This window comes from Miniopterus natalensis, chromosome 17, assembly GCF_054644295.1.
Source record: "Miniopterus natalensis isolate mMinNat1 chromosome 17, mMinNat1.hap1, whole genome shotgun sequence".
NCBI lineage: Eukaryota > Metazoa > Chordata > Mammalia > Chiroptera > Miniopteridae > Miniopterus > Miniopterus natalensis.
This window is the reverse complement of record NC_142097.1, coordinates 7,655,788-7,674,992: the sequence shown is the minus strand read 5'-3', so window position 1 is coordinate 7,674,992 and position 19,205 is coordinate 7,655,788. Positions and strand designations below refer to the sequence as shown.

At 52.4% G+C, this 19,205-nt stretch overlaps 1 protein-coding gene across 1 annotated transcript; it reads right to left on the bottom strand.

The window, feature by feature from the left end:
- Window positions 1-214: 214 nt before the first annotated feature.
- On the bottom strand, window positions 215-454 carry TMEM238L (transmembrane protein 238 like). Its single transcript, XM_087826600.1, has one exon. The coding sequence runs from the start codon at window positions 452-454 to the stop codon at window positions 215-217; it is 240 nt and encodes a 79-aa protein (XP_087682726.1).
- Between the last annotated feature and the right edge of the window lie 18,751 nt (window positions 455-19,205).

Genomic DNA, 19,205 nt, shown 5'->3' with positions numbered 1-19,205 from the left:
GCCCCTGCCGCGTCTTCCTGCTGCTGCTCCCCATTCAGCCTCCAAAGACCAGACCCTGCCCCGGCTCAGCAGAGCCCCAGCCACTCCTCCGTCTTCCAGGCAGGTCTCCTGTGCACTCACCTGCTCCCTGGGGGGTGTTCTGGGCGGGAGTAGCCACATGTCCTGTTCCTCTGACTGCCAGCAGCCCCAGGTTCACAGAAAGCTGAGGGTCAAGCTACAAGTCCAGTTTCTCAAGAGGCAGCTCGATATTGAGGGAATACCAGATGGTCCAGAACAGTAGGCTGAAAGCCAGGATCAGGGACCCAGAGTAGACAAAGAAGTCCCAGTAATCGAGTGGCGCAAAGATGCCCAACAGCAGAAGCACCAGTCCCAGGGCATCGAGCAGGAGGGCCAGGATGAGGAGGACTGAGCACCGCCCGGGGCTGCATCTTCCCCAGGGCCTCCCCAGGAGCATGGCCCCGGAGCAGCGCGAGGACCGGCTGCACTCCCAGGCCTGATATGCATGGGAGGCTGGCAGCCCTGCCTCCTGCTGCCCTCTCTCTCCACTGGGTGTGGGCAAATGGGTGAGCCGTCCGTCTGGAGCCACAAGGAAGTACACGTGGATCTACCTTTATGAGCACGGCAGCCAGTGGGGCAGGATATTTCCTAACTGCTTCACCGCTCAGCAATGATCCTGACCAAACAGCTTGACATCACTGTTTGTGGGGACTGGTCACCGCTGGGACCAAGCACGTTACAGAGCACAGGAGGAGTCAGGGTGCCCGGGGACCAGGGGCACTGAGCCTGGGGGCTGGGAGGGCTGCCTGGGGCCTTACTCTCTGACTCTCACATCCCGGCCAAGACTTGCCAGGTTTCAGGACATGGTTTCTTCGGCTCGTGTGGAAAGGTGGGGTGTTCATACCCTTCCCCACTCTTTCTGGTGGGGCCCGGAGGGTTTATGTAAAGGGTGTGGGAGAGAGTTCACTGACATAAAGAGACTTTGAAATGTGCTGTAAGAACCAGTCAGTATTAGCCACAGAAGCTCGGTGTGTCCTGTAGATTCTCCGCTCTGGAGACCCCAGGACCTGGGCTTCCTCCAATGAGGCTCATCACAGAGATTAGAGAGATTGAGATGACGGAGGTGGGAGAGCAGGGTGAGAAGGACCTCTGCCCTCTGACTGATGAACTGGGCGTCAACCAAAAGGCACCTCCAGGCAAAAGGCAAGAAATGTTTGCCTGGTTCCCTGTGATTTCTGGACGGACTAAGTTCACGTTTGCTTTCTGTCTCAGCGACCCTGCCCGTATCCCTGAGGGGTTATGTATAAAATGGGTGGTCTTATCACTGTGGCTGCTCACAGGCTGTTCAAAGTGACCATCAAGTGAGGAAAACGCAGTAAGAGTCATCAGCCACCTCCGCAGGGCACAGACGGCTGTCCTCTATCCCCCGTCCCCAATTAACTGCCTTGAACTGGGCACCAGAACTGTCCGGAACTCAGTTTCCCCACACAACCAAAATAAATAATTTCCACTCTTTCCTTTGCCTTCCCCAGTGGGTGAGAACAAACGAGTGGTCCAAATTTAGTGTCCTAGGTATAAAATAGGCCAGATGAATGGGAAACTTGCAGATAGAAGTAGGGGGGAAGGCGAGAATTAGGAGCGGTACAGATTTTAGGATCTGAAACACCAAAGGCTTGACTCGAGCCAGGCAGATGGTCTGGAGCATCTCAAAGTGATAAGTAGCTGAGGCCAACCTCCCACTGAGTATTTGCATCTTTCCCTAGTGGATCCACAGAAGCCTTTAGGTGCCTATACAGGGACACCCCCCAGGGCTGGGGGAGCCATGGCTCTTCAGGTCCCTGCCCCAGCTCTGAGCAGGAGGGAGGACCTGGGGAAGAACAGCTGGTGGACAGCAAAGCCTCTGCAGGGGCAGGCCAAGCACCTGCCATGGCTGCTCAGGCTGACGGTCCAGGCCTGGCTACCTGCAGGTCCTCCGGCTCCTGTGCAGAGACCTGTGTGTGCTTATGTGAATAATTTCAGTGTTAAAATTCCTGTGTGCTGGGAAGTCTCTGAGTCCTGTGCCAACTGGGATGGTTGGTCACCATGCTTCCATCTTCCACAGGCTGGTCATTACAAGAGACATTCTTGTACTTGACCCAGGGTAGGCTGCTGGGCCCAGTTTTAACAGGAACGGCACCGTCATGTTCTTCTTCCTTCAGACAGGCTTCGAGACCAGTCTACTGTCCAAGCTGGCAATGGGACTAGAAATAGATACAAGATGTTCCTGGGGCTGCTGTGACAGAGAACCCCGCACTGGGTGGCGCAAACAACAGAAATCGATTTGTGTCCTAGTCCCGGAGGTCAGAGTCTGAGGTCAAGATGTCCACAGCGTTGGTTTGTCTGTGGGCTGAGGGGAAGAACCTGCCCCTGCCTCTCTCCTCCCTCCTGGTGGCTTGCTAGCAATCCTTGCCATTCCTTGGCTTGCAGATGCATGGCCTTCATAATCAAGTGTCACTGTCCTGGTGGGCAACCCCGAGTGACGCCGACATATTTAGAAACTAGAGCTGGAGTGGGATTTAAATTAGACCAATATTATTGAGCACCTGTTACATGGTCAGGCAGCAGGAAATAAGGTCAAGTACAGAACCTGACATGATGAGCCAACCTTTGAACGGGGGAGACGATTAACTCACATAAATGATATATTTTCAGATTATAGTATACAACTTCAGATTGTGTATTTCCATAAATGCAATGGAAAATACTACATAGGGGGATAAATGGTGATCAGGGAAAATAAAATTTTAAAAATTTAAATGAAAATACTACAAAAGCAAGGAAATGTAAGACAATAGGATTGGTTATGCTTTTTGAATCACAAACATGGTGTGTAGGGCACAGAAGGGCACCCAGCCCTGGCCTGTGACTTCCAGGTTTGGTCCCTCAGAGCCCCTCTGCCCCTCTGCTTCAAAGACTTCTCTGGGGCTGTGTCCACCCCTGTGGCTCAGAGAGGTTTGTCCTGCTGCTGCTGCCTCAGAGCTCTGCCTCCTCTTGGCAGTTGAGACCTTGTCACTCCCTTGGCAAAAGCATCATGATCTGTCATCTTCCTGTGAAGTCACAAGGATGACAGCATCTCCATGACCTAGGTCCTAAAGGGCAGGCTGAGGCCGAGACAGGGCCAGGCCAGGCAGGTGCTCAGCTGACCCAGAGTCATGGTTCCCAGGCCTGACTGTATGAATGACCAAGGCCCAGTCACCTTCTGAGTGTTAGGCTCAGATATTGGGTGAGTCTAGCCACACCAGCCTGTGCCACTCACTTGCTGTGTGACCTTGGGCAAGTCACTTGCCCTCCCTGTGCCTCAATTTTCTCATTGTAAAACAACTCCTTACCTCACAGGGTTATGGTGAAGGTTAAATGAGTTCATAGGTATAAAGTGCTTGGAACCTGTCCTCTGTAACATAGACAAGTGTTATGTTTGTGGTTGTCACGGATATCTTTACGTTCTTTCTGCCACGATGCCCCTGCAGGGAAAACCCCGGGCTGGAAGGGATCAGCCACTGACTCTCCTCCCCTTTATCAGTCTTGGCTTCTTCCCCTGGTTACAGCTCCCTGTCCCCCTGCCTCCTCTGACCCGCTGGATCATCCCTCCATACACACAAATCCGTTTTTTCTCATGAAATGCTTTTCCAGTCCCCAATCTCTCCTCTTTCCTGAAGCCGCTCTTTATCGCCATCGCTCTCAAATCTCTCCACTTTCCCTAGTCTCATAATCCCGTTTTTATCAAGCCTTGTCACAGCTGCAGTGCACTTCTATCATATGTGATATTAATTTGTTACTGTTATAATATTTTCTTAATTCTTTTTCTTTAAGTGGATTTTTTTTTTTACTTCAATTAATTATTGTCTCCATCAGTGGAAAACTGATATCACTTACATAATACACAGCAAGTATTTAAGAATATATACACTGAAAACAAAACAACGTAAACTGGACCAGAGATCCTCACATTTCGTTCGTAATAGGCCAGATGTTAAACATTTTAGACTTCGTGGGCCATAAGGTCTCAGTTACAAACATTCATTGCTACCATTATAGCCACAGAGCTATAGACAATATGTAAATAAGTGGCTGCGTTCCAATAAAACTTTATTTACAAAACCAGGTGGTGGGCCAGACTTGGCAACTCCTGAAGTAGGCACAACTGCCTACTGAAGTTGCTGAACCTGAGGCCTGTTCGCTCTTCCTCAAATAAAGGCGTGAGTTTCACAGATTTCAGAGGGGACAGATTCACAGCACCAAGTGGGACTGCGTTCTGGGAATCAGATAAAAGATGAGGTAAGAGCTAAAATGACTATGTCTTTTAGTGTGAGCCCATGTGCTAACCAAAATTATCTCACACATCCCTAGGGACACAGCACCAGAATTTGGAAAACCATTGACCCTGACCGATGTTCTCCAATCAGTCTTGATGCAGTCCCCTCCCCCTGCCCCCTTTTCCAGGCCGGAGCTTAGGGCCGGAACTTTAAGGAATAGAGCCCCTCTTTTCTTAGGAGCATCTGACAGTTTTCAACTCTCTTTATTCTTTTTCTGTTAGGCTTCTCAGGGGGACTTTTGAGAGGTCCCCAAAGTGTCCTTCCTGGGCCTCTGGAATCCACCTATCTGCATCACAGGGTGCCCTTGCTGCTGCTCAGCACGCCCGTTGGCCCTCCCTCCTGTCTTCCGCACGGCTGATCTGAACCTTCATTACTCTCATCCCGACGTCAAGAGCCTCCCCCACGGCAGCTTCCCCATGCTCATCACCGTCACTCTCAGCAGATTAATGACCTTGCCCCCTTGTTAGCAGAGAATCGTATTTCCAAGCACTTTTTTTTTTTTTTTTAAATATGTCTTTATTGATTTCAGAGAGAGGAAAGGAGAGGGGTAGAGAGATAGAAACATCAATGGTGAGAGTCATTGATCGGCTGCAGCCCGCAACCCGGGCATGTGCCCTGACCGGGAATCGAACCCCGATTGCCTGGATCCTCGGTCGAAGCTCAACCGCTGAGCCACGCCCAGCCGGGCATCCACACACTTGTGTTGCACTTGCACCACACCAGGCACAGCACCAGGCATCATCCGCATTCAGCATCAGCTGTCCCCCCAGCAGCCCTGTTTCTGCTCCGGAGCCGAGAGCAGTTGAGCGACCCCCCCCTCGGTCACCCAGCAAGTGACCGAGCTGTGGTTGCAGCCTGGTCCTCTGGTAGGCGTGCACCACCTACGCACATCACTCCTCCGCTTTTCCTGCTCGCAGTCCCATGCAACAATTTCCCCAACACCCTCGGTGAATCAGGTAGTTTCTTTCTTATTCCTGTTTAATTTAAAAAAATAAAAATTTTTATTTAATTGTGGTAAAATGTGCAAAATGTAAATTTATCACTTTAACCACTTTTTAAGTGTATAGTTCAGTCAAATGAAATTCCCCCTTGAAGAGTCCTGTCCCCCCACCCTCCTGGCAGCCACACTGCTTCTTGTCTCTATGAATCTGACGACTCTCAGGCCTTATGTCAGTGAAATTGTACAGCATTTATCCCGCTGAGACAGGCTTATTTCGCTTAGCACAATGTCCTCAAGTTTCACCCGTAGCGTGTCATAATCCCCCCCTTTTTACTGATACTCCCCTGTATCCATACACTATGTTTTGTTTATCAATCCATCAGTCCGTGGACACTCGGGTGGCTTCCGCCTTTTGGCTGCTGTGAATGCTGCTTCCATGAACACGGGTGACAAATTGCCTGCGCATGTCCCTGCTTTCAATTCTCCGGGGCGTATACTCACAAGTGGAATTGCTAGACCATGTGGTCATTCTATGTTTAATTTTTTGAGAAACTGCCATTTCAGACAGAGAGTGGCTCTGCCTTCTCCTTGAAACCCAACACCCAGTCTTTATTCACTGGAGTCATTTGATAATGCCCTCCACTGCCCAGCTATTGGAAAAGCCGAGGCTGTGTCACCAGAGTCCTCCCACATCTGCCCAGGTACCTTCAAAGCCCCTCTGTGTCTTTCCTTTCTTCTTCCCGTCTCTGGGGAGGTAGCGCCCTCGCAGCTCCTGCTCCAAAGCAAAGTGCTTCCACGATAACTTTAACCTTGAAGTCCTATCGCTCAGGGGAATGCTCTCCTGAACTTCTAGATTTTTTGCCACACTTATGTGGTTTTATCATGTGTTCCTGCTGACACTCAGCTCTAAATGCATCGCTGGGCACCCAGCGAGAGATGTCAGGGTTACCACTCCTAAGGCATTGCCCCCAGGATACCTGCTGGGTGGTGCTAGAACCTGTCTCTCACCATTTTTCTTGCTGTCACTCACCTGCCTCAGGAGAAATCAGCTGCAAGGCCTGTTTGCAAGGTCCCTGGGTTGAGTTGCTCAAGGTTGACTGTCCAGGACCCCCTTCCCCTCCCAACTGGGCCAGGGCCAAACCCCAGGGTCTCTGCCTGGTGCCTCAATGCACTGGCTCCGGGGCCAGAGCTATAGGGCTAACCGCCTTCCCACCCTTGGGCTCCACTGGGGCCTCAGGCTCAGCTCTCTTGAGCTGCTGAGACATCTTTAGGTGGAAAGTCAGCTCTAAATGAGCAAGAAAAGTACAGTGCCTGCCTCCAGGGAGCTTACGGTGGTGAGAGGGAGGAAGAGAAAGGAACGGTTAATCAAGTGAATTAATAGACAAGTGTGGAAGACATTAGTGGTCCGTGGTGAAGGGCTTCCATCCTTGGGGACGTGAAAAGGAAGATTGGACCAAGGCTTCCCCGGGGAACTGATGCTTGAGCTGAGATCCAAAGGATGTGCAGTGAGGCTGGGTGAGGAGGGGTGAAGACAAGGCAACAGCTTTCCAGGGGAGGCAGGAGAGTGTGCAAACGCTGTGTGGTGACAGGTGGCACTGCTGGTGTGGCTGAGACAAGAGGGAGAAAGGAGATTAAGAGCCAGTTGGCACCTTCCTCCTGAGAGCACTGGGAAGCTGCTGGAGGCTCAAGCAGAAGGTATTGTGATCCGGATTTTCTAAAGAGGAGCCTGGCTGCTGTGTAAAGAACAGATCGGGGGGATGAGAATTGGCATGTGGCAGGCAGTGAGCCCGGCTGCAGTCGACCAGGGAAGAGGCGGAGCCGGTGACAGTGGTGATGGAAGGAAGTGGGCTGACCCGAGAGATAACCAGGGGGTGAAACTGACAGGACATGGTGACAAGTTCAATACGAAGATGAGGGAAAGGCGAGGGTTCATTGCTGAATGCCAGGTTTGTGTCTTGCAAAGCTGGGTGCTAGTGGTGCCTGCTGAGACAGGGCACGCTGGAAGAGAGCCTGGTTTGGTCACAACCACGAGTTCAGTTTTGGACATAGTGGGTTTGGATACATTGGTTGGAAGCTCTAGCGCTGGGTCAGGGACAAAAAAGGGGACCAGGGCCGGGTCCCCGAGGGTTCCCTGCGTGGAATGACTGGGGAGGGCAGCATGGGCCAGCAAAAGAGAAGGAAAAAGAGCATCTACAGAGAGGAGGCAACCGTGAGCTGGCTGTATTGCAAATCCTGAGGGAGAGAGGATGTTTCAGAGGAAGTGAGTGGTCGACTGCGTTCAGCGTGGGGTGGGCAGGTTCCCAGAAAATGGCCCGTCTTCCCCTCCCTCTGCAATGTGCCTGCTCGTTGCTCCTCCGAGCCCATGGCTGTTGGCGCTGCCAGCAGATGGGCCCAGGGGGGTTGAGCAAGAACCTTGACTCTTCTGAGCCTGGCCAGAGGGAACTGGCCGGGAAGCTTTGTCTGTAGGATGAAGGAGAGCTGGGGAGTCAATGACGGACAGTCCAGGACAAGAATAAGGACCCCAGAGACCCCGAGAAAAACCTGGGGAGCTGGCCTGAGGGAGGGCTGATCCTTGAAGGTGGAAATCCAATGGGAGGTTATTGCTCTTGCAGGGATGATTTAGAAAAAAAATACCATTATAGTGGGATATTTAAAATCCCACTTAAATCTCAGAATTTCACATATCATAGCCAAGCATATTTATTTAAGGATTTAGAAGAGGTAAATAATATTTTATTTCAATTAATTAAAACTTTAAATTATTAATTGTTTTTTCTTGTGGCAAGAACACATAACACGAGAACTACCCTTTTAACAAATGTTAAAATGCACAACACAGTGTTGTTAACTATAGGCACAGTGTTGTACAGCAGAACTCTAGAATCTACTCAGAATTGAAACTTTATAACATTTTAATTTATAAATTTTATTTAAAAGGTACTGTGCATCTTAAGAAATTAGATGCATAGTATTTAATTAGATACTAATGCATAGTATCTAAGCAATATGAGCTAAAGAAAGTAGGAAGAAGGAACTAAAGAAAAACGCTGACAAAAAACCACAGAAAGAGAAAAATAGGAGAAAGAATTTTATTTTTCCCGATTCAGGAAGGCAGCGAGAACACAGTACAGCAGCTACGTATTAGCGTATGTGTAACGTAGGAGTGGAGCAGGTCTGAAGAGTCCCAGCCAAGGGGGCTCTCAGCTGTGTCGGACACCAGCACTGTCCAGTAGAAACTTCCCGGTGATGGAAATGCTCTGTAACCGGTGCTGTCCAGTGTGGTAGCAGCTGGGCACCTGTGGTTATTGAGCATCTGGAATGTGGCTGGTGTCACTGAGTCACAGAATATTTAGTTATATTTAATTTTAGTTAATTTAATTTGAAAGAGGCAGTCAGATGTGGCTACCACATTGGACAGCACCATCCATCTCCTGAAAAGGCTGGGCCTTCCCTTTTTGGCCATACCCAAACCAGCTCTCTGAGCATCCCGGGCCTCCAGAGAGGGCACATTGGCATTAGGATGAGTAGGCCCAGTTTCAAGCCCAATTCTGGCCCCTGTTAGCCCAGGCACCAGCATCCAGCCCCATGGCTCACACACTGCACTGGTGCCTGTGGGCTTTGAGAGGCTACAGGGCTCTCCCCCAGTGGTGATGTCTCAGGATAGACAGACAGTTATTTGAGGAGGAAGCTGGGAAAGTAAGAGGAGGGGACAGTGGGGAGACTAAGGGGACCAGGATCTCTGCTCAGACCCGTGTATAGTGGCATCTGCAGAACAGGCCTGCCCAGCTGGGGTTGATCCTCTGCTTTCCTGGGATCTGTGCCAGACCCTGAGCAGGAGGCCTAGGGCTCAGGACACTTGCCCTTGCATTGGGTTCTTTGGGACCCACTCTCCTAAACCCGCAAAGAATTGTGGACTATCTCTTCCCACGTGGTCCTCACAAGGCTTGTCCTCACTGAGCCAAACTGCTGCTTTCACTTACTGGAGACAGAAGGAGCAGGATGCATGGGGACAGGATGAAGGTGGAGGTGGAATCCGACTTCTCCCTGGGTCCATTTTCCCTCTGGACATGACTGCTGATAACCTTGGGCAAGTCGCTAAGTATTTCTGGTTCTCAATTTCTTCGCCTGTAAAATGGGAGCAGTGTAGTTGTAAGGACAAACTGCCACCACTCTCATTTGACAAGCACGGTGTACCACAGAGTTCTTCAATGAGGAGACGCGCTAAACGCAAAACAGAAGGAATCAGCGCTAGGGAGGTGACTACAGGGCGCTTCAAGGAAGACTTCCTGGAAGAGGTGATGCTTGAGCTAGGAGCCAGCTAGATGAAAAAGAGGATCAGAACAGTCCAGGCCGAAGGAGGAGCACAGGGAAAGATGCAGGAGCATGATGTAGTGGGAGGTACCAGGTTGTAGGTCTGGGGTGAAGAATGAGAGCCAAGGATGTAGATGAAGCTGGGACAGGACTGGGACTTGCTAGGAAGGCCTAGGCCGATGGAGGAGGGTGAGCGTCATCTTGCTCTAGGATGGGAGCAGGGAACGATTCAGGGGAAGGGCCCAGAATGGTGACCTGGCCCGAATGGACTGGAGCAGGACAAACCTGAAGGCCGGGAGACGCCATGCGGAGAGTGGTGGCCTAACCCAGTGGTACTGGGGTGGAGAAAAGAGGAAGGACTGTGCGTGTGAGGTCTTTAGGGGACAGACTGGACGCAGAGGCTGTGGGAGAGGGGTTAGCCCGGCCCTTTGGATTGATTGTTAACCTCCACTCACACTGGTGACACACAACGAATTTGGAGGGCGACGTGGGGAGACACAATGAATCTCTCTCGACACAGGTTGCGTGTAGTTGCGCACCACCCCGATGGAGACGCTGGGACCTCCCAGGCTGGGACGCGCTGCCCAGAGCCCAGCACGGGTTTCAGCAGCAGTGCTGATGTGGGGGATACTAATTGAAGCTCAGTTGGCTGTGGGCAGCGGGGGTGGCTGTGGGTGACTGCAGGGAGACCCGTGCGGAGAGATGGGGCACTGAACGGGCACAGGAGGGGGTTTCAGAAAGGCCTGTGTGAGGGCCCGGCCGGGCGTGGCTCAGGGGTTGAGCATCGGCCTAGGATCCAGGAAATCAAGGTTCGATTCCCGGTCAGGGCACATGCCCGGGTTGCGGGCTCGATCCCATTTGGGGACGTGCAGGAGGCAGCCGATCAGTGACAACTCTCATCATTGATGATTCTCGCTCTCTCTCCCTCTCCCTTTCTCTCTCTGAAATCAATAAAGATATATTTAAAAAAAAAAAAAGAAAGAAAGGCCTGTGTGAGGGAAGAGAGGGCAGAGTAGCAGCAGGAGGAGGAGAGAGGCCCCACCCAGCTTGGCAGCGAGGTGTGTCGGGGCGTGTGGTGCGGAAGCCGCCCCTGGTGGGGGGGGCGAGGGCAGGGCAAGAGGAGGGATGGCATTTCCGACACACCAGCCTTTTCCCTCCTCCGCCCTTGCCCTTCCTTCTCTCTGCTGGAATGTTCTGCCCCGAGGGGCCTCCTGCAACTACACGCTCAGGTATCCCTGCCACCCCCCCACGTCTCCTTCTCCTCGCCCTGTTTCTTGGCTCTCTGACACCATCTTGTCCATTTGATGATGTCTGCCCCTCCCAGAAGGAAAGCTCCAGAAAGCAGGAATTTGTGTCTACTTTTTAATTCCCTCCACCCCTGCACCCGCCTAGCGCAGCCCCGGGGAGGTGCTCAGTAGCTATTTGCTGAATGAATGAATGAGTGAATGGAACAATGATGCCTTTCACAGTCCATCTGGGAATGGGCTGTGGAGCCATCCCGTGCCCGTCGCAGTCAGGCCTCAGCCTCTGGACGTCCCCTCCCTTCCCTCTTGGGCATGCCTCATTCTGCAGCAGCCTGTCTGGCCACACGGCGGCCACACCCACCCCAGCCTGTCTCTTCTCACCAGCACCCCTTTCCCACGAGTCAGCCCCACTCCCTTCTATCCCTTTGTTGGGGTGAACCTGCAAGTGCTGTCCTGGTCAGGACCGTGGCACACACCCTGGCAGCCACTCTTTAGTCGGGGTGCTCTGCGCAGGCCCTGAAAGCAGCCACACCCTCTCCCCCAGGGTGGGCAGTGTCTGCAGGCTTATCATGTGGGGCTGTTCTCTCTCCCAGCGAATGGGTGCCAGCGGGGCGTTTGGCAACTGTCCCCAGAATTATTCACTTGGGGCTCCTGCCTGAATGCTATGAGGTTCTTAACCTGGACTCTAAGTGAAGTGGCGCCCAGGTGAATTAGCCTGGGCAGAGGCTCTCTAATAATTATAGCCTTGCTCTAGGGGGAGCCTGTGCTTGGCTGCAAAAATGCTACATTTCTGTTTGAAATCAAATGTCAAGGTCCCACCTGGAAGGTTTACACGCTCAAGCATCCATTGTTCTGAGGCCTTGGGAATTCCCGGGTTATGCCTGTAGCCTAACATTCTCTCTTCCTGGGGCAAAGATAATACACTACCTGCCTTTTAGTGAACACTTACTATATCCTATTAGCACTTTGAGCAAGGAGTGAACAGCACTCTGAACGGCTATTATGCATCATGGGCACTGTTACCTTATTTAACCCTGAAAAGGACCTAGTGAGGTCATTGTCACTCTCACACATAACTGGAGATCTGAGAGAGAAATGCGAAAACCTGAGAGAGAAATGCAAAACACCCTGTAGTAGAGAGTAGCGTGTTCAGTCAGATTTCAAACCCAGGTCTGTTTTATGCCAAAGCCTCTGAGTTTTCCATGACTATAATTGCTTTTAGCCAAATAAGTGCTTGTGTTTCGAGCTGGATTTGACTTGGACAATTGCGATACAGAATCATAAGCAGTTTAGTGGAAGGGGAGAGTGTGATGGAAAAAGAGAAGAGTGAGTGAGAGGGAGCCAGACACACCAAGTGGCAGTGAGAGGAGGGTGCTTCAGCGGGGAGAGCAGAGCTGAGCAAAGCGCAGAGATGAGGGGCCGGAGGATCTGAGCGATGTTCGATGTTCCTGGGGGACTGGGCTTGCTCCCTGCTGGAGAGGGGTGGGGGGAGATGCGTCGTCATCAGGAGAGGGGCAGCTTGGACAGTGCAGGGGACAATGAGGAAGGAAGAAGCTCATTAAGACTTCATATGGGGAAGGAGAGCCTCCTGCTGCGGGAGGCCAAGGGATCAGCAGAGGAGACGGGAGGAGCGGAGTTAGAGAGCTGGTGGGGTAGCCAGGGAGGTGGGTTACTCTGGCCCCAGTGAAAGCAGTGGTGGTGACAATGTCACTTGTATAGCTGCTGTAACAAGCACACCCCAACATTTTGGTAGCTACACAAAGCAGAAGTGTGCTTCTGGTTTATGTGCCAGTCCAATGTGATGTCCTGGTCTCACTGTCACAGTCAGCTCGAGTTGCTGTAACAAAATGCTATAGACAGGGTGGCCCCCACAACAGCCTTTCCCACAGCTCTGGGAAGTCTGGTGGATTTGGTGTCTGGCGAGGACCCGCTTGGCTGACTCTCCCTGTGTGCGCACATGGCCTTTCCTTGGTGCATGGGGAGAAAGAGGGAGAGAGGGGGAGAGGGGAGAAGGGGTGGGGAGTAGAAAGGGAGACGAGGAGAGCGGGAGGGGGCAGGGCTCTTGTTTTTCTTCATCTTCTGATGAGAACATTAATCCCATCACAGGAGCTCCGCCCTTATGACCTCATCTAAACCTGACCACTTCCCAAAGCCCTCACCTCCAAGTACCATCACACTGGGGTTTAGGGCTTCAATATACGAATTTTGGGGGAGACACAAGCATTCCGTCCATGACACCCACTTGAATGACTGGGCTCCTGGCACCCTGCGGCTCGGCACAGAGCTAGGAGAACAGAGTGGAGAGGAACTTCTTACAAGGCCCAGCCCTGCAGTCACACTTGGATTCTACTCCCTTGAGCCTGTCACACAGTCACACCTGAATGCGAGGAGCTCTGGGGCATGTGGACCTGGTGGGAGAGCGACTTCACTCCTCATTGTGGAGGGAAATACAAATTTTACTGAACATTGAGCTGCGTCATCCCCAAGAGGAATTGCCGTCCTTGGGAGATACTGAGGTGGTAGGAACTACAGGGCTTGGTGATTGATTAAGGGTGACTGAGAGGCAGAGCGGGAGGGGGGTCACGCATATGAGAATGAAATCACCCTATTTGCCAGGCTGCACAGTATATGGTAACCTCCCCCTTCTCTTATTTTTTCTAATTATCTTACACTCAGTTTTACAGATTTGCATTTTTTGTTTAAATGAAATCATTTAGGAGACTATCCAATCTTGCTAGACTGCCTTGTATAAACTGTTACACTAGTAATAACTAGGATTCAGGGCTTAATGCAGAAAAGCCTTGTGTGGATTATCTCAGTTAGAGCTTGGGAGGAGGGGGGCACCTGCATTGGCCCCACCTGGGGCTGTGAAGATGGGACTACGGACACGGGAAGTGAGCTGTCTGGGCCCAGGTGGGATGCAAGCCCAGGTGCTGTCCAGCTTCTACACTCTCCACCTGCACAGAACACTGTACGTGCGGGAAGTTCAGGCTACCTCGATGTTGACAACCGCGGAGAATGAAGCCTGGGAGAGAGCGAGCTGAGCATCCAGGGGCTCCTTCAACTAATGGTAGCTAGTTTTATATAATGAGTCCTTTCTTACCACCTTCTCCCACCCACCCCCGCCTCGGGTCTTAGAGCAGGCTGACGCCCCGAAAAGTCAGAGAGAGCTGTGGGTGCCCTGTGTGAGCACCACTCTTCCCTGTCCACCACCCGAGGCCCAGTCTGAGGAAGGTCGCTGATGCATCACAGGTAGGAGCCCCTGGGGGCCGTACTGCTCCTACCCCCCCCCCTTTTCTCTCTCCTCAGAGACCCAGAGAATGCTTGGAGGTGGGGAAAAGTCAACTGCACTGAGCTGGAACTTATTGGTGATCGTCTTTGTTCTAGGTATAACGCTTCCAGATCTAGCCACGTGGTAGTTGGGCTTAGAGGGAGAAAACAGCTCTTTCCCCAGACTTGTCACCTATACAAGTAGGAATTGTATTTGGCTGCAATCGACAGGCCCGCAAATATTGGTGACTTGTTGTAAGGTTTTGCTTCTGTCTCCTGTGGGAGATGGGCTCAGGCACTCCAGGGTCTCCCTATGTCCCCAGTGTCGCAAGAGTTGTCTAACTCTCCGCTCTGCTTTCCTGAGCAACGGCGTCTATCCTCAAGATGATCTTGGATTGTTTAGATGGGCCCAATAGGACCACAAGGATCCTTGTAAGTGAAAGAGGGAAACAGGCGAATCAGAGAAGGAGATGTAGTGACAGGGGTAAAGGTCAGACTAATGTGATTGTTGGCTTTGAATATGGAGGAGGGGGCCACAAGCCAAGCAGCGTGGCAGCCTTTAGAAGCTGGAGAAGCGAGGGGCGGATTTTCCCCAAGGGCTCCCAGGGAGAGCACAGCCCTGCCTATGTCTCGATTTGAGTGAGTCCTGTGAGGTCCATTTCGGACTTCTGACTTCCAGAATGAGAAGATAATAAACTTGATTGTTTTAAAGTACTAAAACTTTTAAAACTTTTAAATTTATTTAAAAAATTAAACTATTATATTTATGATTTTTTTTTTTTTTTACACAGCAACAATAGGAAGCTGACATATTTTCTAATAGGTATTTAGACACATGAGGATGGATCTGGGGAGCGACCAGCATGCAGAGAGCAACTGAGGCCCTGGTCATGGAAGAGACCAATCCGAGAAGTATAGCAGTGAGGAGAGAGAGGTCTAGGGAAGGACCCGCAAGGAGGCATGTTCCAGGAAAGGACAGGCCACACTGCTGCTTCCTGATGGCAGGGTCTTGGGACAGAAGTGTCCTCTGGTGGGGAAAGTGACCCCCCGAACATACTCTTCGGAAGTGACACCTCTACACCACACGTGGCCACAGTGGAAGGGTTGTGGAGGAAACAGTGAAAAGCAAGGCCCTGAAAAGAAAGTGAATATAATCCGAGGGTGGTCACTCCCATCCCTTCTCGTCCCGGCCCTCTGGACTCTCCCTCCCACCCCTGATGTGAAAACCTGGCCCAGGGCTATTCCAGAAGCTGGAAAGGTGGGTTGGAGCCCAACCTCTGTCCCCTGGGTGCCCATCCTCTCTCTTCCTGCCTCACCCCTGCTTCCCTCCATCCCTGTCGTACGGCATCCTAATTGATGCTTTCCCTGGCTCTCTCCTCTAGGGGCTGGCCTGCTTGCTTCCTGAGGTCAGAGCGTGAGGAACACACGTCATAGTGATGACTATAGCCCAGTTCTCTGTGGCTGCGTGGTCAATGCTATGGGGGTTGAAATGCCAGGATAATGGCTACTCTGAGGGGTGGATCCAGAGATCGGTCTGAGAACGGGATCAGAGAAAGGGAGGGCCAGTGGGGGAGGGCCTCTGGGGTAGGGCCCTGCGAATGGGCTGGGTAAACTACCACCTAATAGAGTCACGTTTCCCTCCTCTCTGGTCTCCTTCCTATGCAAGCCCACACGAAGATGACCATTATTTATGTCCACGCTTCTTTACTGATCAGGGATGAGCCTAGATAGTTATCCAAGGGCCTATGGCAACTGCTCCTCCAAGTCTGTGCGGTCACTTAGGTGGTTCTGCAAGAGGGCCCTGCTGGGCAGTGGAAGATGGTCTTCATTCTGGGGTGACCCTTGCCAAGCCTTCTTTCTCTTTGGAGTAGGAGAGCTGGACTGGGAGATGGCCTGGGATCCCCCTTTCTGTACCTGCAGTCCACAGAAGTATGGTCCCTCTGGAACAGCGGACCCTCACGGGAGACCTAAGGGGGCTGCTTGCACAGTGCCAGGGTCTGGTTGGGGTGGCTCCTGGAGTTGCATGCAGTCTGCACAGATGAAAACCTCAGATAGGAACTGGCCATGCCCTGTGGGAGCTGAGAGCACTGGCTCAGGGTCCCAGTGGGGCAGCAGGTGGGACCTGGATGGTGTGATGACCTGGTTTAGCAGGGTCCAGGAGGGACCAGGTCCAAGGCTCATCAGTGACTCCTCTCTAGTTTTGAATGAGGCAGGGAGTGTCTTTTGAAACATGAGGAGCAGGACCCATAGCACCTCTCCCTGTGGGAAGACTTGGGGTTCAGCAGCTCCAAGCCCTTGAGATAAGATACTGGATCTTGACTGCTGCTCTGGTTCTGAGTGCTCCCGTGGGAGATGACCTTGAACTTCTGAGGGGGTTATGAACTTGGCCTACAGTGTGATGGGAAGTCACCATAGCCAGGAGTTCCACAGCCTCCTGCTGGTCAGCAGGAGAGTCTGGCCTGTGGGACAAAGGCTGGATGGACCAAGCCTACCTGTTCTGATAGTGTCCCCCGTGTGGGTGGCTGGAGACCCCCCTTTCCTGCCTCTGACGGTTCATGTGGCAAAAAACCAGGAGTTCAGGGGATGGGAACATAGGGCTCTGGAGGCAGCTTTGGGCCTAAATCTCTGATCTGTGGCTACGACTGTGAGACCTGGGGCAAGCTATTTACTTTTCTGAGCCATGTTTGTTTCTCTGTCAAATGTGCTGAAAGGATAGGATGGGTATAGGAAGAAAAGCCTATGTGAGCACCCCAAGCTTGGCGCTGGCTCACAGGCGCGGCCCAGGTGTTGGGCTCTGTTCCAGCTGTCAGCTGCTTTCGCCCCTCTCCTGGCTCCTGGCCACTGTCCTGGGCGTGTTCTGGGCCCGATTGCCTCATCCTCCCTGCCTGTCCCCCAGCCCCAGCTCCACTGTTATTTGTCCCTCCCTGCAATGACCCTAGTGCCTTTGGGGAGCTGGCTGGGTGGGCAGTGGGTGTGGGCTTGTGGGGATGGAGAGTAGGGTCATCAGCTCCCATGAGGCCCCTGAGGAACCGTGGATGGAGCCATGCTGCTCGCTTTCTCCTGGACAGTTCCCCGGGGGGGGGGGGGGGGGGGAGAACCTGTGGGATGAGGGCAGCTTAGAGAAATGGATTAATGGGCACGGTCCTGAACCTTCTGATGGAGCAGAATGAAAACACAGCAGACACTGTTAAGTAGAGGAAGCAGAACTCACTGTTAAGTAGAGTGTTGAAGGCAATTCAACATGACATCAATTCCTGTAGGCCTCAGATTCAATTGAACTCTCCAGACAGAACAGCTACGGGGGGATAACGCAATCCAGCCAGCGGAGCCCGTGCGTGCTGGCCCTGTCCTCCGACCCCAGGGCACGGACGCAGTTGCGGGCTGACGCTTTTGTCAGAAATGTGACCTCTGACCTGGGCTGCGTTCACAGGCCAGGCACACCCGTACCTCAGGCTTCTGTGGGGTGATGCTTTGGCTAAAGCTCCTTAGTGTGAGGCTGACGAGCTCCCAGGCCCACCTCCATGTGGGGGATCTCAGTGGGGTTGCTTGACGCTTGGGGATCTTTCCTCAGAGCCCTTTCTTAACTTTTCTTACGAGAAACTAGCTTGAGGAGCAGGGATGTGGGCAAGTACCACTGTGGACTGCAAAGGGAGTCCAGAGCTTGGATACTTTCTAGGGTCCTGGCTGTTCTCAAACTTCCTTCCACTAAGACATAAGTGGTAGTAACACGCACCGGGCCTCCTCCCACAGCTGTGCCCAGACTAGCAGCTTTTGGGCAGATGAATGGAGACACAGGGAGTATGGATTTCCAGTGAGCTGCCTGGGAGACCACCACACTTGCTTCCCTGCAAGAGAGCATCAAGGAATGTAGGGCCAATACTGACCCCACCTTCAGTCAGAGAAAGGAAATGATCTGCAAGTCGGTCACTTGAGCCCTGGAACTACAGCTAGTGACATAGCACTTGCAACACCCCCAGTGTTGACCCTGATCACCTGTGTGCAGGGATAGGTGAGCCGAAGGACCCAGCCACACTGAATGGATGAGATATGGCCATTCTGGGTGAAGCTCAATGGCCACCAGCTCCCTGAACTCTGGTTGCTTAGGTGGGAAGGGTAGGTGGTGTCCCCTTGTCATAGGTACCTGCCTTTATGGAATTTCCCACGATGCAGAGGGAACAAGGTGAGGTTCTGACTCTGCATAAGGAACCACCATGAAGTATGGAGATGCCTGGAGGTGCGTTAGAGAGAGAGGTTGCGAAGGTGACCAGGAGGCCAGAAGACTGAGGAGTGGAGGGAGTCAGCTCAAGCCAAGGTGACTGCAGGGCAGGACACCTTTCTCTCAAAGTTCAGTATCAAATGCCCTCCACTGGGCCCAGGCCTGGCCTAGGGCAGCGTGCTGGCAAGCTGTGTCACAGGTCCCCCTCCTAGTCTGTCACCTGAGGAAAGTTTTGGGGGCGCCTACCACATGGGTGCTCTCTGTTTGGCGGCCCCTCTGGAAACCCGCTTCCAGTCTTTCCCTCACACGCGGGAGGCCTCACTGTGTCTGGGGAGAAGTTGCCCTGAGGCACTTGGGGGAAAAGCAGCCACAAGGAAGGTCAAAGAGCAACATCTGGGAGGTTAAGAGAGTGGCTATGCAGTTTCCTAAATTTTACCATGCTCCCCTCCCCCACCCACTTTTCATAGGCAGTTCCCACCACCCAAAATGCTTCTCCTTCCCTCTCTTTGCTAGCTCTCATTTCTCCTTTCATTCTCAGGTTGAATGACAGGCCTCCGGGACCCCGGCCCCCCCCGTCCTCTCTGAAGCCTGGTTTAGATGCCCTCTTCGCGCTTCCATGCCCACCCACATTTCCCCACCAAGTATGCAGCCCGGACACTCAGGGTGTTCGTGTTGTATCTCGCACTTGGGAAAGAAGATGAGAGCAGAGAATGGATCTGTCTTGCTCCCAGCCCAGGGCCTGGCCCAGAGTAGGGCACTTAATATATGTTTGCTTGTTTGGTGGGCGGGGGCAGGGAGACGGACTTTGGAGACTGAATTCCATCTCTGGAAACCTACAGCCCTTTCAAATGTGAAATTCTGTCTTGGTTTTGATT

Excerpts from the sequence above, each read along its gene's own strand:
- TMEM238L (XM_087826600.1), bottom strand. The coding sequence starts at position 454 with ATGCTCCTGGGGAGGCCCTGGGGAAGATGCAGCCCCGGGCGGTGCTCA.